Raw genomic sequence first — 22,282 nt, 5'->3', positions numbered from 1 at the left:
AGTTGTGCAACACTGCTGAATGTCCCAACAAAAAACCTATTCTTCTCCAAACAGTACATGATGCTTTCATAACTAAAACTTTGTCATGATGTCATTATCTTTTAAGAAATGATAATATTATGTAAAGTACACTTTTATCTGTTTTCAACAGGTTGGTATGAACGTAGCATCTCAGAAAGCAATCCTCGAAGTCAGCGATCGCTTGATAAACCACGGACTCTCTCACTTGATCTAGACAAACAGCCTTCTCCAGGAGAAGGAAGTCGGAGGAGGACAGGTGCCACTCGAAATTTGCCTACACATTCTAACACAAAAGTGCTAGTAGTGTGGATTGAAAGCTTTGAAGATCATCTAAACTTTCCATTGAGTAGGTAACATACAATAACAAGGATAATAGTCATAATAAATGATAATGCTTTGCCCATAATACATTTGCACTCATTGACATCCAACATTTTTCTGCATTAATGTTAATAAATAAAATCATATGGTGAATATAATGGGATATGTATGAAAAATAGCACATTAAATATGACATTTTAGATGTCTTGAAGTAAATATTTACTACTGTTATTAATAAATTGCTACTAGATGTGTACAAAATATAGTTGTATAAATAATGACCATCAGAAATCTCTAAGCATGTGTAAACTATATCCCTTAAATACTAATTGTTTTTACTTGTCCATAAAAAGATTCCTATAGAGTTACTTTATACCTTTTGGCAACATTTTAAAGAAATGTCTTCGAGCAGCAGTTGGGTTGTGATCCATTGCTCTTTTATTACTTAGTAGTGTAAGATAATCATCTCTGTTTCATGTACTCCATTTTCCATTTCATGATTGAAGAACATACACAGATTACATATTAAATTATGCTTAATAAAGTACCCAATGCAGGATTGAATTTTAATTAATGTTTGTTCTGGAGCCAGAATAGCCTATCCATGTGGACTACATTCACCCCATTCATTATTTTGATTTTATATTTCAGATGCGAGTCGATTCGCTCACAGTAAATTTGCTTTAGGATAGAAATCATTGTTGTTATGAGTTTCATAACGGCTAACCTTTTTTCATTTTTGGCTGATGTACTCTTTCCGTGTAACATGTACACCTATCAAAATACCTAGAAATTTATGTTTATCAACTGTTCAACTCAAAAACACTAATTTGGCATATACGAGTCATGTCTAGAAAGTAAGTACGGTTTTGGAGAAAAAGTCATAAACATGTCCTTGAAATAATTTATTTATTCAAGAAAGAACACATCTAAAACTATTTTTCTAACTTACCACCATTATTCAGACATTTGTCATAATGGGAAATCAACTTTTCTATGCGCTCTTCATATAAAGATGTCACTAGTGAAGACAGCCACAGCTTAACATCAGATTCTGCCTTATTATCACTGTCAAAATGCCTTCCTCTAAAATCATGTTTTAAGCTCAATAAGTGGCAGTCAGAAGGTGCAACACCAGGTCTATACATCGGATGATTGGACTGCTCCCAATTCAATTGTTGAATAAGGTTGTGAGTGATACCAGTAGAATGCGGATATGTGTTGTTATGAAGTAACACAATGCCCCAATCTTGCACTTTTTGGGTACCACATGTTCGTAAACTTGAATTATGATTTTGGAATAAGGCACTTTGACAATGATGATGTCATAAAAAATGCTATTCAGGAGTGACTATCTTCACTGGAAGCGTCTTTCCATGAAGAAGGCGTAGAAATGTTGCTTTCTCTGTATGAAAAATGTCTGAACAATGGTGACAACTATGTGGGAAAACAGTTTAAGACATACCTTTTCATGTATGAATAATTTTTTTGTAAGAATAATTTTAAAAATGATCAGTTAAAGTCCACAGGTCAGTTGAACTTTCTATTAAATACCTTCAGCCTTCATCACTAGGTGCTGTTCTGTAATGTATACTAAGATGTGTGGTCTCTAGGACCATTATGTTTAAATCGAGATTTAAGGCATAAATCATTTGAACAGTTTAAATTGCATTACATTTACTTTTATAATTATTTAAATGTTGTTTAAATACTTACTGTTGATGTTATTGCACTAAGTAAAGCCTGCAGTATTTTAATTTTTATTGTACATAATCACATATATTTGTGTGGTTTTTTTAAATAGCACACATAAATATGGAAATGTTGTGACTAGCTGATCATTCAAAACTCAGCACAATTCCACACATCCTCTACATGCGGCGCTGTCTGCCAGCCATGCAGCAGCCATGCCACCTAAGCAGCCAGCCAGCCAGGCAGTGTCCGCTAGACGTGGACTCAGTGTCCTTCCTTCATGTCCACGGTGTTTTACGAAACATTCCGGGAGGACTGTCCCCAACGTTGGGCCATGTGTCACAATTTCAAATAGAAGGGTCATGTGCCTGCCGTTTACAAATCCGACTGCATACATGATGTTCATGACCGTGATGCTGATTCTGCTTCTGTGTTGTCTGTCAATTGCACTTCTTCCCTTTCAGGGAAGTTATTCCTCACTGTCCAAATCCTTGGTCTAGATGTTCGCATGCAGGTGGATACTGTTTCTGCTGCCACTATCATTATTTTTCAGGCGTATCATCAGTTGGATTCTCCACTCCTATCACCTGTCACTCGGCAATTACGGACGTACAATAAACAGAAGATTTCTCTCTTGGGACCATTTAATGCTGAGGTATCTTACAAATCCGTCGTTCGCACTGTTCTCATATTTGTGGTCGACCATAGTAACGCAGAGAATCTTTCTAGTTTCGATGCCTTTTGTGTTTTTGGGTTTTCCATAGATGACTGTGTCAATATCGTCTCTGATGCTATTCCTTATGCTCAATTTGATTCCTTGTTGATGACATTTTTGTCCCTTTTTTCTCCTGGGTTAGGCCGTGCAAACGACTTCAAAGCTCATATCACGCTCAAACCCACTGCTCGGCCTAAGTTTTTTTGGGCTCAGCCCATTCCTGTGGCCCTTCATGATCGGATAAAACGGGAGCTGGATCGTCTCACTACTTCAGGGGTCTTGCTTCCTGTCACTTCCAGGGAGTGGTCCTCTCCTGTCATTGTCTTTGGTAAGCCCAATGGTGATATTCGTCTCTGTGGCGATTTTAAAGCCACTGTAAATGCGCAATGCCTCATTGACACTTACCCTATGCCCTGACCTGAAGAATTGTTCACTAAACTTGCGGGAGGCCAGTATTTTTCTAAAATTGACCTGTCGGAAGCTTATCATCAATTTCCTCTCGACGCTGCTTCCCGGCAGTTTCTGGTCCTTAACACGCCTTTCGGCCTCTATCAATGCCAACGATTGCAATTTGGGGTTGCCAACACCCCTGCTCTCTTTCAGCGATTCTTGGAACAATTATTGCTCCCTGTCCCTGGGTGTATAAATTACATGGATGACATTGTTATCACTGGTTCCACCACTGAAGAACATCTTCAGAATCTCTGCACACTTTTTCACATCTTACAGACTGTCGGTCTTAAGTGAAATCTTCAGAAATCACAATTTTTTCAGGCATCTATCACATACTTGGGGTTTCAACTCTCTCGGGATGGTATTCGTCCGCTTCAGCAAACTGTCGCTGCGATTGATGCCCTTCCTCGCCCTACATCTGTTAAGGAACTGCAGGCCTTCTTGGGGAAAATAGCATACTATCACAAGTTTTTACCGTCTGCTGCTTCGCTGGCTCAGCCGTTGCATCATGTGTTGCATAAAAACGTGCTTTTTCACTGGTCCGCGTCATGCAATGCGGCTTTCCAGAAATTGAAGACTATGCTGAAACAGGCCCCGTGCGTTGCTACTTATTGACCTGGCCAACATCTTATTCTCACCATGGACGCCTCTCAATACAGGGTCGGTGCAGTCCTTACGCACCATTTTTCAGACGGCTCTGAACAACCCATTGCTTATGCCTCCAAAAGTGCTCACGGATGCCCAACAAAAGTATTCTCAAATTGAAAAAGAAGCTTTGGCCATTATTTATGCTCTTCATAATTTTGGTGTGTTTCTCTATGGATCCAAATTTCATCTTGTTGTGGATCACAAACCACTTGTTTCCTTGTTTCATCCATCAACGTCACTTCCCAACAAGGCTGCACACCGCCTCCAGTGTTGGGCTCTTTACTTGTCTCGTTTCAATTATGAGATTCATTTCCAGCTGACGGCTCAACATGCGAATGCTGATGCACTGTCTCCCCTTCCCATAGGTCCTGATCTGGCATTCGATAGGGACGAACTTTTGTGTTTCCATCTGGATGTTGCCAAGCATTGGGTTATGGCGGGATTCCCCATCACGCCAGATCGTCCGTCCGCTAAGACTTCTGACCCGTTGCAGAACTACTATGTTTTGTGCTACCGTCTCACGGCTAGGGATGGTGTTATCCTCCTTTCCACTAACAATGCTTCGCCGCATGTTGTGGTACCTGCGTCTTTGCGTGCTTCGGTCTTGCGTCTCCTTCACCAAGGGCACTGGAGTGTGTCTCGCACAAAACCTCTGGCCCACCGTCATGTGTACTGGCCTGGCATCGACTCTGAAATAGCACTCATGCTCGCTGCCTGCGACCCTTGTGTGTCACAGGCCGCCGCCCCAAAGTCATCTTTGTCACTGTGGCCTTTGCCTGAGACGCCCTGGGAGCGTATTCATGCTGAATTTGCGGGACCTTTTTAGGTACTTATTGTCTCCTCATAATTGACGCCTAATCTAACTTTCCTTTCATTGTCTGTTGCCTACCACCGTGGCAACCACAAGTGCTCTCACCCGCATTTTTTCTTTGGAAGGCCTTCCCTGTACTCTTGTTACTGATAATGGTCCACCATTTGCCTCTTCCAAATTTGTGGATTTTTGTGCTCGTCACAGCGTTATGCAAGTCACGGCCCCTCCGTTCCATCCACAATCAAACGGTGAGGCTGAACTACTGGTCTGCACATTTAAGGCTCAGATGCGGAAACATCTGACTTCTTCTGCTGCTGATGATGCACTTCTCCAGTTTCTGGCTTCTTACCGTTTCACCCCCATGGGCGACCACAGCCCGGCTGAGCTCTTACGTGGCTGACAGCCCCGCACACTACCAGTACAAGAATGGATGCCACCAGGAGACGTGCCCATGCAGGATCCTACGGACGCCGACACCTCGCCCATGTCTCTTGTTATATCAACTGGACTTGCTGCAACGGGCAGATTGGTGCATGGGGCCCCAGCAGATTCGATCCCTATCTCTCCTGTCATCTCGACCCGTTATCATCGGGGACGCTTCTGTCCATACAGGAATCCTCCTCCTCCTCGAGACTTTACAGCCAGTCAAACAGTGCCTATGGACTTTAGCAGTCTCCAGGCCACCTCCATCAAGACCAGTGCAAAAATTTCAAAGGGGGGAAAAGTGTTGTGACTAGCCGATCATTCAAAGTGCCGCCGCGCAATTACGCGTGTCCTCTACATGTGGCGCTGCCTGCCAGCCTTGCAGCAGCCACGCCACCTAAGCAGCCAGCCAGGCAGCGGCCGCTAGACTTGGACTCAGTGTTCATTCGAATGTTACCTTGTTCACATGTCTTGCTTTGTCAACTTGCTCAGTGACTTATATGTGTTGTGTCGTTTTGAAATATATGTGTTCAACTTGACATTATAACAGAAAAGTTTCACACAAAATTAAATTCAAAGGTTCAAACTTTTACGTAATATTGCACTTGATAGGTACAAAAAGAAAGTCTGCAAAATTGACATTCTGTGCTCTCATCTACATTGTTCTTTTCCACCACTCTGAACATATTTGATTTTAACTGACACTTTAAGTATTTTATTGGAGAGATAGAAAGATACCCATCACCATTGACCTGAAGTTCTTCCTCTGAAAGATCCTCTTGTATGTTAGTAGAACTGTGATCACTGGCTATTGCAAAATCGTTGTCATTTTGTGTATTTCTTGATCTGTATTATGTACATCTTCCTCCAGCCACCTACAATATCATCGAACTTAAGATCATAGGAACTGATGCTTTCCTGTGAACATACTTTGTACTTCACTGAAGAAAACATGTTTCTAGTTCATGAGACACAGTCTATGAAACCTCAACATTTGTCAGTAGCATGCGTTAACAACAGAAAAAGAAGGTGATAACATGACTGACAATAAAATAATGTGGGTCCGTTGATTTATGGAGGATAGGCGGATTGTAAAAGCATTGTGCCAAAATTGACCTGGAGAGTGAGTGCAAAAATCTCATGTGGTATGAGAGATCATATCTCACTAGTTAAGGGTTACAGGTTTTGTTAATTAATATGAATGTTCTTCTTTATTTTGAATTTTGAAATAATTTTCAGGGCGTCATGTTTTGTGCCTCTCCTGAGCAAAAATGAAGTACTCATTTTAGTGTAGTTGATTATTGATGTTGTATCATAGATTCTTCACTGCTTGTCTTAGTAAAATCATTCTGTAAATGCATCTTTTACTGTTTTTGGCACATAAAAATCAGTTATTTATTCACTAACACAAAGTTGTCCTTACAGGTGAACTACTTTCAACAACATATACTGGCCTGGAATCATCGCGTCCTCAGGAAAGGGAGACATTCATAATCTTTCTGCAGTCACTAGCAAGTGGATTACTCCGAGTGCACTTACAAGGGCCTATAGGCCGAACCTCCTTAGCTACACCTCTTGTGGATGGTATGGTAGTGAGCAGACGAGTATTGGGTTCTCTAGTCCGACAAACCGCACTAAACATGTGTCGACGCAGGAGACTTGACAACGACAGGTCAGAGCTGATACATATGTAACTTCGTATTTTATGCCACAGAATAAAGCTGTAAAGAATATTAATAATTTTCAGTTCATTTTCACATTGTACTAACTGCAACAGAGGAATCATTCTATTCCAGAATTTAATTAGTAGTTTGTTCTAATTAATATAGTAGTCATAGACAGCATATCATTTTTCTCTAGTTCATTTCTGTAGTCCATCTACATAATACTAATTACATGCTAATGTAATTGTGCCTATGGATATATAGTAAATTATTTCCTCTTGAACTTTCCTGCTTTTCTTTGTCCATGACTTTTTAAACTAATTGTGATAACAAACCAAAAAATATACGCACAAGTCTGGTTTGTAAAGAAAATTGCCATTCAGACTGGGACATGTAAGATGAAAGTGTATGCCATTATCAGATTTATACTACTAAAATCCGTTATTCAGGATGAAAATCACTGCAAGTTAGTGATTGTCAAGGACCTGTTGAATGAGATGAACAGTCTACTGAACACAGAATATGGATAGAGGGTAAGCCAAAGAAAGACATAATTATTAGGAAGCTGTGGAGAAGGGATTAGTGAAAAAATTAGCATCAAAATTTGGGCCAAGCTGTACACAAAGTGAAGAAATTCTGCTACCTTGAAAGCAAAAAACAAAAAAAGAGGATAGAAGAAGCTGACTATCACAGACAAAGGAAGCATTCCTCATTAAAAGTTGTCTACCGATATCAATCATAGGTCTTAACTGGAGAAAGAAATTTTTCAGAATGTTGTTCTGGAGTACTGTACCATACAGAAGTGAATCATGCCCTGTATGGAATCCAGAAAAGGAGAATTAAAATACTTGTGACGTGGTGCATGCCTAATTTTAAGTGGCCTGATGAGATAAGAAATGAAGTTCTGTGCATAACTGGTAGGGAAAGGATATGTGGAAAATCCTAACTAGAAGAAGGGATAGGATGATACTCATGGGTCATGTTTTAAAACATAGAAGAAAAATTAATTGATGGTAGAGGCAGTTGCTGAGGACAGAAATGTAGGGGAACTCAGAGCATACATGCTATAAAGATTTGAGGTTCTGGGGTGTAGCTGTGAGATGAAGAAGTTGGCAATGGAGAGAAAATCGTGGCAGGCATCATCAAACCTATCATAAGACAGATGAACATCCCCCAAAAAAAAGGGGGGGGGGGGGGGGGGGGGAGAGAGAGAGAGTTGAGTGGATATCAGTGATGCTTCGTCACAAAACAGCACAACACTGTTGATTGACTTACGAAGGAAATTTACAGAATGAAGCTGTGATAACAGTAATGTTACCTCTTTGAAACTATCTTCCATTATCAAGAGGAAAGTAGCATTATATACAATGAAATCAGGACATGTGCATTAATTCAGTTTTTGAAATCAAACTTCATTATTTGGAAACATTGTGGATCACTGCCATACAAGGGCAAGATTCAATATAAAACAAGGAACCTCTTTCTAGGTTTGTCAGAGACTGCTGCTTTACTTTCTTCCACAAAGAGTGAACATTAAATGTGGTACCACTGTTTTTATCTGAATACATCGTTGTAGTTCTGCTTCAACAACAACACAGGTTTTATTGAGCTCAAATTAAGTACAAATAAATCACAGAATGTTAGAGATCATGCCTCTCCTTGAACTCAGCAGCAACAAAAACTTTGCTAGGTGTACACCTTTTGGCCATTACATCACTCTGAATAATTTAAATCTTAGTGCTGGAGAAGTAAGCTTGTCCAGCTGGGAAACTCTCAAATATGAATTGCTCTCCTGGTGCATGCGCACTCCATCAGTTTGGTCATGGAAGCCACATATGGGGTTGAATGGAGAATGAAGACAGCACTGCATTGTGGAACTAGACATGTCTGTGTGCAAGCCAAATGTCAGTCTGCCACTATAGTGTACCCTTATTGATCTAGCACCAGTGCATGTAATGCACCATGTTGTGCCTAGTGACTGCAACAGGTGTGTTTAAATCAGTTGAGGTACCACTACTTTTGGCAGAATGGCAAGAGAGCCTTCCTTTTCGAATTGGCCCATAGGGCCAGAACTGCTGTGACTGATGATGGGAGTGAAGGGATAAGTGTGACCTTCTGTGAAGGCTGGGCTGTCGCTCCTGATGCTGCTGCTGGTAGAGCAGCTGCTACCGGATGAGGCACCAGATGCAGGAGATGGTGGTGGGTCTGGTTTTTGGATTACTGCTGAGTCTTGCTGGGCTGTGGGTCTGACATCAGACCCAGTGCAGGTTGGAGACCAAACCCTCCTGTACGTTGTTCAGGCCAAGATCTGTAGAGGCTATAAACAATGGCCAGAGAACCGGGAATGCCAGGGGCCCACCACTTGGGATGTTGACTTGGAATAGAACACTACTTCTGATTCTGTTGATCCTGGGAACGTGTTGCTCCGCTAGTGTGGCAGATCCAGAGACATAGCTTGCCCCAGATGGTGCAAACAGAAGTGGCTCTGGTGCTGTTGAAGGATACCAAAGCCAGCAAGGGGCCTTGCTAGGCAGTGATGGAGCCTTTTATCCAGCCAGATATATGCCCCTCTTAATATTATTGTCTTCTGTATTTATTTTATTCATAATACACTTACGTAGGGGATTTAAATTCCATATCATATTACATTTTAATATCTGATGTAGCTCTATTCTGAAACATCTGAGAAACAATTTAACATGTTATTCTTGCCAAACAAGTCATTGAAGACAATAATTGAGCCCGATCTCACAGCTGGACATGCATAGGCCATGGCTAGTAGGTCTGGGACAGTGATGGCTGCTGCAGTTGACAAGCCCTGTCTTTTTGAGCCACTTGCACAATATCCTCAACACATGAGGCCAGTACCCAGTTCTTCATTCTGAAAATTTCCCCAGTTACTGCTGCAAGAAGTGCAATAAACAAGTGGACAGAATTGCCGGAATTGCTATGCGATACTGGCAGTCATCTTGATTCAACAATAACACACCTCTGGCAAAATGAAGTATATGATGGGGGCAGGGGGGGGGGGGGGGGGGGGGAGACAGTGAAGTTTCACAGAAGGCTGCTGAAGGAGGTGCATGTAGTGTACCTAAGTGTTACGGGGATGAATGCCACTGCAATTCATTGCAAGATTATTTCAGTTTGTGAAGGGGATGTAATGTTAAACAGCTTGTGATGAAATGGGTATGGAATTTCAATTCTGGAAGGATGAAAATTCATTATGAAAGCAGAAGTGGAAAGCCATCTGTTGTGACTGACATTGTGGTGCAAAAAATTGAAGAACATGGACCTTGTCGTTGGTGGGGAGGCTTGCGTGCCTCAGCGATAGAGATAGCCGTACCGTAGGTACAACCACAACGGAGGAGTATCTGTTGAGAGGACAGACAAACGTGTGGTTCCTGAAGAGGGGCAGCAGCCTTTTCAGTAGTTGCAGGGGCAACAGTCTGGATGATTGACTGATCTGGCCTTGTAACAATAACCAAAACGGCCTTGCTGTGCTGGTACTGCGAACGGCTGAAAGCAAGGGCCATAAATTTTCCCGAGGGCATGCAGCTCTACTGTATGATTAAATGATGATGGCGTCCTCTTGGGTAAAATATTCCGGAGGTAAAATAGTTCCCTATTCGGATCTCCGGGTGGGGACTACTCAAGAGGATGCCGTTATCAGGAGAAAGAAAACTGGCGTTCTACGGATCGGAGCGTGGAATGTCAGATCCCTTAATCGGTCAGGTAGGTTAGAAAATTTAAAAAGGGGAATGGATAGGTTAAAGTTAGATATAGTGGGAATTAGTGAAGTTCAGTGGCAGGAGCAGCAAGACTTCTGGTCAGGTGACTACAGGGTTATAAATACAAAATCAAATAGGAGTAATGCAGGAGTAGGTTTAATAATGAATAGGAAAATAGGAATGCGGGTAAGCTACTACAAACAGCATAGTGAACGCATTATTGTGGCCAAGATTGATACGAAGCCCACACCTACTACAGTAGTACAAGTTTATATGCCAACTAGCTCTGCAGATGATGAAGAAATTGAAGAAATGTATGATGAAATAAAAGAAATTATTCAGATAGTGAAGCGAGAAGAAAATTTAATAGTCATGGGTGACTTGAATTCAGTAGTAGGAAAAAGGAGAGAGGGAAACGTAGTAGGTGAGTATGGATTGGGGCTAAGAAATGAAAGAGGAAGCCGCCTGGTAGAATTTTGCACAGAGCACAACTTAATCATAGCTAACACTTGGTTTCAAAATCATGAAAGGAGGTTGTATACATGGAAGAACCCTGGAGATACTAAAAGGTATCAGATAGATTATATAATGGTAAGACAGAGATTTAGGAATCAGGTTTTAAATTGTAAGACATTTCCAGGGGCAGATGTGGACTCTGACCACAATCCATTGGTTATTAACTGTAGATTAAAACTGAAGAAACTTCAAAAAGGTGGGAATTTAAGGAGATGGGACCTGGGTAAACTGAAAGAACCAGAGGTTGTACAGAGTTTCAGGGAGAGCATAAGGGAACAATTGACAGGAATGGAGGAAAGAAATACAGTAGAAGAAGAATGGATAGCTTTGATGGGTGAAGTAGTGAGGCAGCAGAGGATCAAAGAGGTAAAAAGATGAGGGCTAGTAGAAATCCTTGGGTAACAGAAGAAATATTGAATTTAATTGATGAAAGGAGAAAATATAAAAATGCAGTAAATGAAGCAGGCAAAAAGGAATACAGACGTCTCAAAAATGAGATCGACAGGAAGTGCAAAATGGCTAAGCAGGGATGGCTAGAGGACAAATGTAAGGATGTAGAGGCTAATCTCACTAGGGGTAAGATAGATACTGCCTACAGGAAAATTAAAGAGACCTTTAGAGAAAAGAGAGCCACTTGTATGAATATCAAGAGCTCAGATGGAAACCCAGTTCTAAGCAAAGAAGGGAAAGCAGAAAGGTGGAAGGAGTATATAGAGGGTCTATACAAGGGCGATGTACTTGAGGACAATATTATGGAAATGGAAGAGGATGTAGATGAAAATGAAATGGGAGATACGATACTGCGTGAAGAGTTTGACAGAGGACTGAAAGACCTGAGTTGAAACAAGGGCCCCGGAGTCAACAACATTCCATTGGAACTACTGACTGCCTTGGGAGAGCCAGTCCTGACAAAACTCTACCATCTGGTGAGCAAGATGTACAAAACAGGCGAAATACCCTCAGACTTCAAGAAGAATATAATAATTCCAATCCCAAAAAAAAACAGGTGTTGACAGATGTGAAAATTACCGAACAATCAGTTAAATAAGCCATAGCTGCAAAATACTAACACGTATTCTTTACAGACAAATGGAAAAACTAGTAGAAGCCGACCTCGGCGAAGATCAGTTTTGATTCCGTAGAAATGTTGGTACACGTGAGGCAATACTGACCTTACGACTTATCTTAGAAGAAAGATTAAGGAAAGGCAAACCTACATTTCTAGCATTTGTAGACTTAGAGAAAGCTTTTGACTATGTTGACTGGAATACTCTGTTTCAGATTCTGAAGGTTGCAGGGGTAAAATACAGGGAGCAAAAGGCTATTTACAATTTGTACAGAAACCAGATGGCAGTTATAAGAGTCGAGGGGTATGAAAGGGAAGCAGTGTTTTTCGGAAGGGAATGAGACAGGGTTGTAGCCTATCTCCGATGTTATTCAATCTGTATATTGAGCAAGCAGTAAAGGAAACAAAAAAAATAAAAAAAAATTCGGAGTAGGTATTAAAATCCATGGAGAAGAAATAAAAACTTTGAGGTTCGCCGATGACATTGTAATTCTGTCATAGACAGCAAAGGACTTGGAAGAGGAATGGACAGTGTCTTGAAAGAAGTATGTAAGATAAACATCAACAAAAGCAAAACGAGAATAATGGAATGTAGCCGAATTAAGTTGGGTGATGCTGAGGGAATTAGATTAGGAAATGAGATCCTTAGAGTTGTAAGGGAGTTTTGCTATTTGGGGAGCAAAATAACTGATGATGGTCGAAGTAGAGAGGATATAAAATGTAGACTGGCAATGGCAAGGAAAGCGTTTCTGAAGAAGAGAAATTTGTTAATATCGAGTATAGATTTAAGTGTCAGGAAGTCATTTCTGAAAGTAATTGTATGGAATGTAGCCATGTATGGAAGTGAAACATGGACGATAAATAGTTTGGACAAGAAGAGAATAGAAGCTTTCGAAATGTGGTGCTACAGAAGAATGCTGAAGATTAGATGGGTAGATCACATAACTAATGAGGAAGTATTCAATAGGATTGGCACAACTTGACCAGAAGAAGGGATCGGTTGGTAGGACATGTTATGAGTCATCAAGGGATCACCAATTTAGTATTGGAGGGCAGTGTGGAGGGTAAAAATCGTAGAGGGAGACCAAGAGATGAATACACTAAGCAGATTCAGAAGGATGTAGGTTGCAGTAGGTATTGGGAGATGAAGAAGCTTGCACAGGATAGAGTAGCGTGGAGAGCTGCATCAAACCAGTCTCAGGACTGAAGACAACAACAACATTCTCTCTGATCATCATTCAACAATTGACAACCTGCATGCATTTTACGAACTGTTGGTCATGAAATCGTAACTGGTCAACTAAACTATCGCAAGTTGTGTGCACAGTTGGTGCCCGAGGTGTTTACCAAAGCACACAAAATTAACAGAGCCAGTGCTGCTCATAAATTTCTTGACCATTTTGAGACTGAAGACGAGGCTTTTCTCATCTCTATTGTGAAAGGAGACGAAACTAGGGCTTATCACCATACTCCAGAGAACAAATGACAATGAATGCAGTGGTGTCATACTCATTCTCCTTCAGCCAAAAAATTCAAAACTCAGCAAACAGTGAGGAAAAGCACGGCTTCAGTGTTTTAGGACAGAAAAGGGGGCTCTGCTCATTGATTTTTAGGAAATAGGTGAAACAATAAATGCTGCAAGAAGTCGTGAGACCATGAAAAAACTTCCCACAACCATACAAAATAAACATCGTGGTATTCAGAGTCTGCTCCTTCATGACAATACGTGTCCACATACTGCTCGTGCAACACAAGAGTTGTTGGCTTTGTTTGGTGGGATGTTCTAAACCACCCCTCTTGCAGCCCCAATCTCTCACCTAGTAATTATCAAGTGATCACTAAATTCAGGGGAACACCTTCATGGAAAACACTTTTCCGACAACGACGACAAGGTGAAAATTGAAGTAAAGAACTGACTTAAGAAGACGGCAGGAGATGTCTGTGACACAGGAACTAAAAAACTCATTCCATAGACAACAAAATGTATTGAGGTAAATGGTGATTATGTGGAAAAATAATGCAAGACCTGTACTACAATTCATGTACATTTTATTAGAACAAATTAATTTTTTGTACTCAAAATATTTCTTCTTACCTTACTTTCCAGATTAGCCTTGTGTTTTGCTATGCATTTTCACATTTTCATGAGGCAATAGCTGATCCATTAAATTTTGGGTCTACAACTGCATGAACTTTATTTCCTCTGATATTTTGGCCATATACCTTTCAGCCATTTTCAAGTGAGCCAACAGACTGAACCGACAGCACTCATTTTGCCCTTTTAAATAGGTGAAGTGCATGATGGCATATGTGAGCAGTCTCTAGGATGACCTTGTACAATTAAATGGAGTTTCTCAAGCAAAAGTATATTCTCCACAGTAGTTAATAAGGCGCTATGAATAAAACATAAGATGGACATAAGGAATGAAGAAGAAGACAGAAAAAATTTGAATCCATGGCTTTCCTGCCATATGTGGTGCAAACTGATATTAAAAAAAAGTTTTGTGAGCACAAAGTTAAAGATAGTAGCACTTTTACATTTTGTCAAAGAAGGCATGCTGGTCTGCAGGGTAGGAGTTTACAAGAGCCCCTTCGAGTGCGGCTTTTCACACATCAGGCAGATGACTTGTACAGTTCATGAAAGATGCATGGAATACCCTAAATACACTTAGCTCATGCAATCCCATGCAATCCAATAAATCAAATGTGGCAGAGGACTGAATTGACACCAGTCACTTTATGTGGTATGAAATTTCGAAAATTTAATGTCCACTTCATTGTTTTGGGACACAGTTGTGAAAGAAGCAGCTGAAATTCATTTGACAGTGAATTATATTTACAAGAATAGTGGTTTCAGAATGGTAAAATCATGAGATTGAGTGCTTGCTTTTATAAACTCACTAAGATGATGATACACACAGCTCATAAGCATACATCAGTAACCCAGCATGGATTAGCCATAGACTTAATTTATGCATATTCTTTTCCACCTGTCACTATCTCTGGCCCCATTTTTATCTGTGGACACCTATGTAGTAATGAAGTACAATTGTTTAAATAGGATGGAGTGAGTGCTGCAGCTTCAGTTCGTCAGCTTACTTGGAAGATGGCCAAAAGGTGTACCACCAAAATATTAGAAGAAATAAAGTTTATGTGGTTGCTGTGACAAAATGTAATGAAACAGTCTCTTGTTTATCAAATTATTCATTCAGACCTTTGGGAACCTTGAAAGCACATCACATTTGCTTGCAAAACTAATGTACGATAACAAATGGGACATTAGTAATTTGGTAAAAAAAAAAAAAAACAAGAGCCTGATGTTGCAACCTCAGAGATTTTGATTTAGGGCTAACTATGAACAACAATGGCATATGGTATGTGACTAGATGAAATTTGTTGTCATACAGGAAAATGTGGAAAGTCTGGGTACCAAATGCAATTGCCAGTGGACACAAACTATCGATTCCCTTGAAGTATCTCTGATCAGTAAAAACAAATTTTTTTTTTCTGCAGTCGGTAAGCCTTAACACAGTCAGGAAGTCAGTTGCACGCGAATTTCTTCAGCAGCTGCAGGACATGACATTATTACAATACAAATGATCAATTTCCTCATTGACCCATTACCGGCCATAACAATAGACATTTTTAACCATTCTCTGACCCCCAGCATCTTCCTAATGGTCTGACAAAAGGGTCTCATTAAAGTTCTACGTGAAAAGGAATCTGCCCAAGAACTTTCTGACTACAAGTTCATTTGCATTCTGTTAGTGTAATCTAAGGCTCTAGAATTCATAGGTCACAATCATCTTACCAATTACATAACATCAGATAAGCTTCTGGATGAATGCCAATCTGATTTCCAGGAAAATAGCACCACAAAGACTGCTCTTGTAAAAGTGACTAGCAAACCAAACAAGCTGTGGACAAACAAGAGGTGACTATTATGTGCTTTTTGGATTTCAGCAAAGCTTTCAACAATTTCAGCTTTAATATTCAACTTGCTAAACACGAAAGTCAAAACTTTTCTACAATGACTGTACACTGATTCTACTTATACCTTCATCCTGCCAACAGTGCGTAATGATTGGAACAAAGAGACCACAATGGAAGAACATTGTATCAGGTGCCCCATAAGGATCAGTATAGGGACCATTACTTTTCTCATTATATGTTAATGATGTGTTGACTATTATCTCCCAGAAAATATCATGTGTAGTTTGTATGCTGATGACCTTCAGTTATGACTACATGCAAGCCCAACATATCTATGCACAGCCATCCAGGTTGTGCTGATTTACTTGCTTTTTCAGAATGGGCACAGAATATAAGTTTCAAACTTAACCCATCTGAAAAGCGAGCTATCCTAGCTGCTCACAAAATATTTATTACTCCTCAGTTCAGAGAATCACTTCTACTCTGGATCCTGAACAGCACAGTAATCACCTTTCTGTCTTCTGCAGAGAATATGGGGGTACTTCTGGACCATCACTTCATTCACTACCGAAATATAAAAAAGGATTTCATCTTAAGCTTAAAAAGAAACTCATAGAGGCACTGATTATTGTGACCCTATTCTCCAAGGTCTTTTGTATGAGAGCTCACATTGGCTGGAACTGGCAATGAATGCATGCGTGCAATAAATTTGTGATGTACACTGTTCTGACCGTATCACTCCTACCTAGTAACAATTATCATAGCTACGTGCTGCAAAGCATAGAGATTATCATATTGTGTGTTTGCTGTGTCATCTTCTCAATCATTGCACTCCTTCCTGTTTAGCTTCAGGCTTACACTGCTGACTGAACAGCACAGCAGAAATACTCATTCTCAACAAAGTGAAATCCTCTCCATACCACTATACGACACTGCATATTCCATAAATCAGTTTCTGTATCAGGAACCTGACTGCAAAACAATATTTGTCTAAAAATTAGAGCATTTAAAACTGTTTCAAACCTCAAAGACAGGTAATGGCCCATCCTCTATCACAGTTGCTACCTCTTCTTGCAGCTCACTCTCTTCGAGCCTCCCAATCCCTCCACTTTTCCCTATCAGTTCCACTTCCAATACCAAACAAGTCTTCAAAAGTGCTGGACTAGTCAGTATCATTCTTAATGCCTCCATTATTTTATTATTATTGTTAGTATTACTTTTATTCTTATTAAATTTATTGCAGATTTTTACTTTTTATGGACAATGCAAGAAAAAGATAATCAGTGGGCTTGATTTATTGTTAGTATTACTTTTATTATTATTAAAATTATTGCAGATTTTTGCTTTTTATGGACAATGCAAAAAAAGATAATCAGTGGGCTTAATTTAAAGTTACTTGTTCACTCCATTGTAATACATTGCAGCATCCAAACTGCAGCTCCATGTGGATGCTGTTCTCGAACATGAGGTATGTTGGTTGACATTCATAAGCAACTGGGAATCACCCAGAGTACTGTCAAATGATTGGCAACTGCTTTGAATCAGTTTGTTGGAAGAGCTTCTGAGAGTCAGGTACTTGTGATACCTGTACCAGAGCAGCTTCAAGTACTATCCTCTCGTGTGGATCTTGTCTCCACTACAGAAAGTACAGGATCTGTCATTGCTTGTCCACTTGTCTGCAAGTAGTGTGTCAATGCTAGATCTAGGCAACCTATGCAAGATGGACAGGGAACAGAGAGGACTCAGGGTGTTGTACTGATCCCCTTAAACAAGTTATGGGTGCTGTCAGGAGGAGGCAAATATGAAATGGTAGGAGTGTATTAATCATTGGCAGTTCAAACATACAACAAATGATGGTACCCCTTAGGAAAATCGCAGCAAGGGACAGGAAAAAACATCAGGTTCACTCAGTGTGTAGGCCTGGGGGCCTCATTCTACATCTTGAAAAGGCCATTCCAGCAGCCATTGGGGGAACAGGGTGCAACCAACCACAGGATACACATTGGAACAAATGATGCCTATCATCTGGGCTCTGAGGTATGCTTGGGTCATTCCAGCAACTGGCAGAGAAGGTTGAGAAGACCAGCCTTGTGCTTGGAGTTTCAGTTAAGCTGACAGTTTGCATCATTGTCACCAGAACTGATCATGGCCCTTTGATTCTGAGTTGAGTGGAAGGACTGAACCAAAGACTTCAAAGGTTCTGTGACAAGCTAGGCTTTGACTTCCAGGACTTGCACCATAGGGTTGAGAACTGTACGGTCCCCCTAAATGGGTCAGGTGTGCATTACACATCAGAGGCTGCTACTCAGGTAGCTGACTGTGTGTGGGGTGCACACAAGTGTTTTTTTTTTAGATGAGGTAACTCTCCATCCAATTCAGATAACGATAGTTGTAAGAAACATTAAATTCCTCGTGGTAAACTGCTGAAGCATTCACAGCAAAGTGCCAAACTTTGAAGTGCTCATGAAAAGCAGTGAAGCTCACATAATACCAGGTACAGAAAGCTGGTTGATACCTGAAACTGATAGCAGTGAGATTTTTGGGGAAAACTTAAGTGTATATGAAAAGGCTAGGCAAATGGGACACAGAGATGGTGTATTTGTCACAGTAGACAAGAAACTCAAATCCACCAAGGTAGAAATTGTAGCTGCATGTGAGATTGTTTGGGCAGGACTTAGAATTGGGCATAATATGATAATTGGATCCTTCTGTTGCCCACCAGACTTATCTCCTGATGCAGCCAAAAACTTTAGAGAAAACCTCAGTGCAGTCAGTTCACTTAGATGTAAGTTCCCCAGTCATACTGTAATCATCGGCGGAAACTTTAATCATCCAGCAATTAATTGGGAAAATTACAGTTTTGTTAGTGGTGGGCATGATAAGACTCCTGTGAAACTTTACTAAATGTCTGCTCTGAAAACTACCTAGAATGGATAGTTAAGAAGCCCAGTCATGACAGAAATATAATGGATCTAATGCCAACAAATAAACCTGACCTCTTTGAGGATGTCCACATCAAAACAGGTATCAGTGACAATGACTTACTTGTGGCAACAATGATTACCAAAATACAAAGGACAACTGAAATAAGCAGAAAGATATATATGTTCAGTAAAATGGATAAAAAAAAATCAGTACTGTCATATCTAAATGAGGAACTTGAAACTTTCAGCACAGGGCAGGAGCATGTAGAGGAACTCCGGCTCAAGTTTAAAAGAATAGTTGAACATACATGGATAGATGTGTACCCTGTAGAATAGTTCATAATGATAGGGAACCTCCATGGTATTCAGTCACGGTAAAGAAACTTCTAAAAGAACAGAGATTACTGTGTAACAGGTGTAAATCAAAGCATAGGGCTATAGATAGAGAGACGCTGAAGGAAGGCTGTCAAGAGAGCAATGAATGATGCCTTCAGTGACTACCGTAGCAGAATATTGTCAAATGACGTGTCATAATCCAAAGAAATTCTGGTCATATGTAAAGGCTGTTAGTGGCACCAAAGTTACTTTCCAGTGCCTAGCAAATGAGACAGGAACTGAAACTGACGGTAGCAAAGCAAAAGCTGAAATGCTTAACTTTGTATTCAAATGTTCTGCTACACAGGAAAGCCCAGGAGAATTGCCCCAATTTAATCTTCATACCTCAATAAAGATGAATGAAATAAGTATAAATCTCTGTGGTGTTGATCAACAGCTGAAATCATTAAAATTGAACAAAGCTCCATGGCCCAATGGAATTCTATCAGATTCTATACTGAATTTGTGGTTAAGTTAGCCCCTCTTGTCACTGTAATCTGTTGTAGATCCCTTGAATAAAAACAATGCCCAGTTCTTGGAAAAAGCCACAGGTCACACCTGTCTACAAGAAGGATAGTAGAAGTGATCCACAAAACTACCATCCAATATCCCCAACATTGATTCATTGTAGAATCTTAGAACATATTCTGAGCTCAAACATAATGAGGTATCTTGAGCAGAATGACCTCCTCAATGCCAACCAGCACACATTTCGAAAACATTGGTCATGTGAAACCCAACTCACGCTTTTCACAAATGACATGAAAACTTTGGATCAAGGTAATCAAGTAGAACCTGTATTTCATGATTTCAGAAAAGCATTTGAGTCAGTACCTAACCTATGCTTATTGTCAAAAGTATGATTACATGGGGCATCAAGTGAAATTTGTGACTGGATTGAGGACTTTTTGGTAGGAGGATGCACCATATCATCTTGGATGGAGAGCCATGTAAATAAAATAGAAAGAAACTTCCACATGGGAAAAATATATTAAAAACAAAGATTCCAAGACTTACCAAGCGGGAAAGCGCCGGCAGACAGGCACATGAACAAAACACACAAACACATACACAGAATTACTAGCTTTCGCAACCGATGGTTGCTTCTTCAGGAAGGAGAGGGAAAGACGAAAGGATGTGGGTTTTAAGGGAGAGGGTAAGGAGTCATTCCAATCCCGGGAGCGGAAAGACTTCCCTTAGGGGAAAAAAAGGACAGGTGTACACTCGCACACACACACACACACACACACACACACACACACACATCCATCCGCACATACACAGACACAAGCAGACATATGTCTGCTTGTGTCTGTGTATGTGCGGATCGATATGTGTGTGTGTGTGTGTTTGTGTGTTTTGTTCATGTGCCTGTCTGCCGGCGCTTTCCCGCTTGGTAAGTCTTGGAATCTTTGTTTTTAATATATTTTTCCTGGATGGAGAGTCATCGTCATATGTAGAAAGTAACTTTGGGTGTGCTCCTGGGAAGTGTGCTGAGACCCATTCTGATTATGTTTTATATTGATCATCTTGCAGAGAATATTAACAGTAAAATCAAGCTCTTTGCAGATGATGCAGTTATCTATAATGAAGTACTATCTGAAAAAAACTGCATAAATATTCAGTCAGATCTTGATAAGATTTCAAAGTGGTGCAAAGATTAGCAACTTGCTTTAAATGTTCAGAAATGTAAAATTTTGCATTTCACTAAATGAAAAAATGTCGTATCCTGCGATTATAATATCAGTGAGTCAATGGTGGAATTGACCAACTCATTCCTGGACGCAACATTTTGTAGGGATATGAAATAGAATTATCAGGTTAAGTTGTGGTAGACTTCGGTTTATTGTTAGAATGCTGGGGAAGTGCAGTCAATCTAAAAAGGAGATTGCTTATGAATCACTAATGTGATTGGTCCAAGAATATTGCTCAAATGTGTGGGACCTGTACCATATAAAACTGGTAGGGGATATTGAACATATACAGAGAGGGGCAGCATGAATGGTCACAAGTTCGTTTAATCCATGGGAGAGTGTCACAGAGACACTGAACGAACTGGACGAATGCTCTCGAACATAGATATAAACTATTCCAAGAAAGTTTATTACTAAAGTTTCAAGAGCTGACTTTGAATGATTACTCTAGGAATATAGTTCAACCACCTACGTATCACTCACATAGAGATTGTGACAATAAGATTAGAACAATTACTGCACACTCGGAAGCTATCAATCACTAATTCTTCCTACTCTCCATATGTGAATGGAACAGGAAGAAAACTTAATAACTGGTATAGTTGTACATACCTTCTGCCATGCTCCTCACAGTGCTTTGCAGAGTATATAAGTAAATGCAGTGGCAGATTATTGTTGAGTTTGTTACTTAATAAATATCTTTGTTAATTCCTACATTATTTTATCATCATAATTAGTTTGTTGTTGTTGTTGTTGTTGTTGTTGTTGTGGTCTTTAGTCACGAGACTGGTTTGATGCAGCCCTCCATGCCACTCTATCATAATTAGTGTTATCAATATTATTATTGCTGTTGTTGTTGATGATAATTATTTTTATTAATAATTGTGATTGTTATGTAACATTTTTTTGTAACTGTTCCTGATCAGATGTAAGAGGGGCCTTAACGTCCTACTCCGGTCAGGCTAAATAATCAATAAATAAGTAATACATAACATTTCCCAGAAAAACCTATAGATCTTTCATGTTGTTTTGTGGTGGAACTTGAGAAATGCTTGCCACAACTTTACCAGATAAGGATATATTATATATATTTTGTAGAAGGCTGAAAGAGTTTATATTTTGACAAGTTATACTGTAACCAGTTTTAAAAAGGTCTGAAAGTACTTGCTGGAGATTTGATATAATATGCCCCTCCTGAGTTCTTACTATCACTACTACATCATCCAGATAATTGACACATTGTGGGTAGTTGGCAATAGTTTGTTCTTGAAAATTCAGATAGAATGCTGATGCGTTAG

General features: G+C 40.0%; 1 protein-coding gene across 9 annotated transcripts in view; it reads left to right on the top strand.

The window, feature by feature from the left end:
• The window catches only part of LOC126278998 (ral GTPase-activating protein subunit beta), a 360,574-nt gene that overhangs the window by 335,485 nt on the left and 2,807 nt on the right, over positions 1 to 22,282 (top strand). For all 9 annotated transcript variants that reach the window (XM_049979327.1, XM_049979325.1, XM_049979321.1 and 6 more), the window contains 2 exons: positions 152 to 367; positions 6,510 to 6,756. In XM_049979327.1, the coding sequence (XP_049835284.1) occupies positions 152 to 367; positions 6,510 to 6,756 (463 nt within the window). The remainder of the gene's footprint in view (positions 1 to 151; positions 368 to 6,509; positions 6,757 to 22,282) is intronic.

Source organism: Schistocerca gregaria, chromosome 6 (assembly GCF_023897955.1).
Source record: "Schistocerca gregaria isolate iqSchGreg1 chromosome 6, iqSchGreg1.2, whole genome shotgun sequence".
Classification (NCBI taxonomy): Eukaryota; Metazoa; Arthropoda; class Insecta; order Orthoptera; family Acrididae; genus Schistocerca; species Schistocerca gregaria.
Note: the sequence above shows the minus strand (reverse complement) of the source record. Positions and strands in the feature narration are given on the sequence as shown.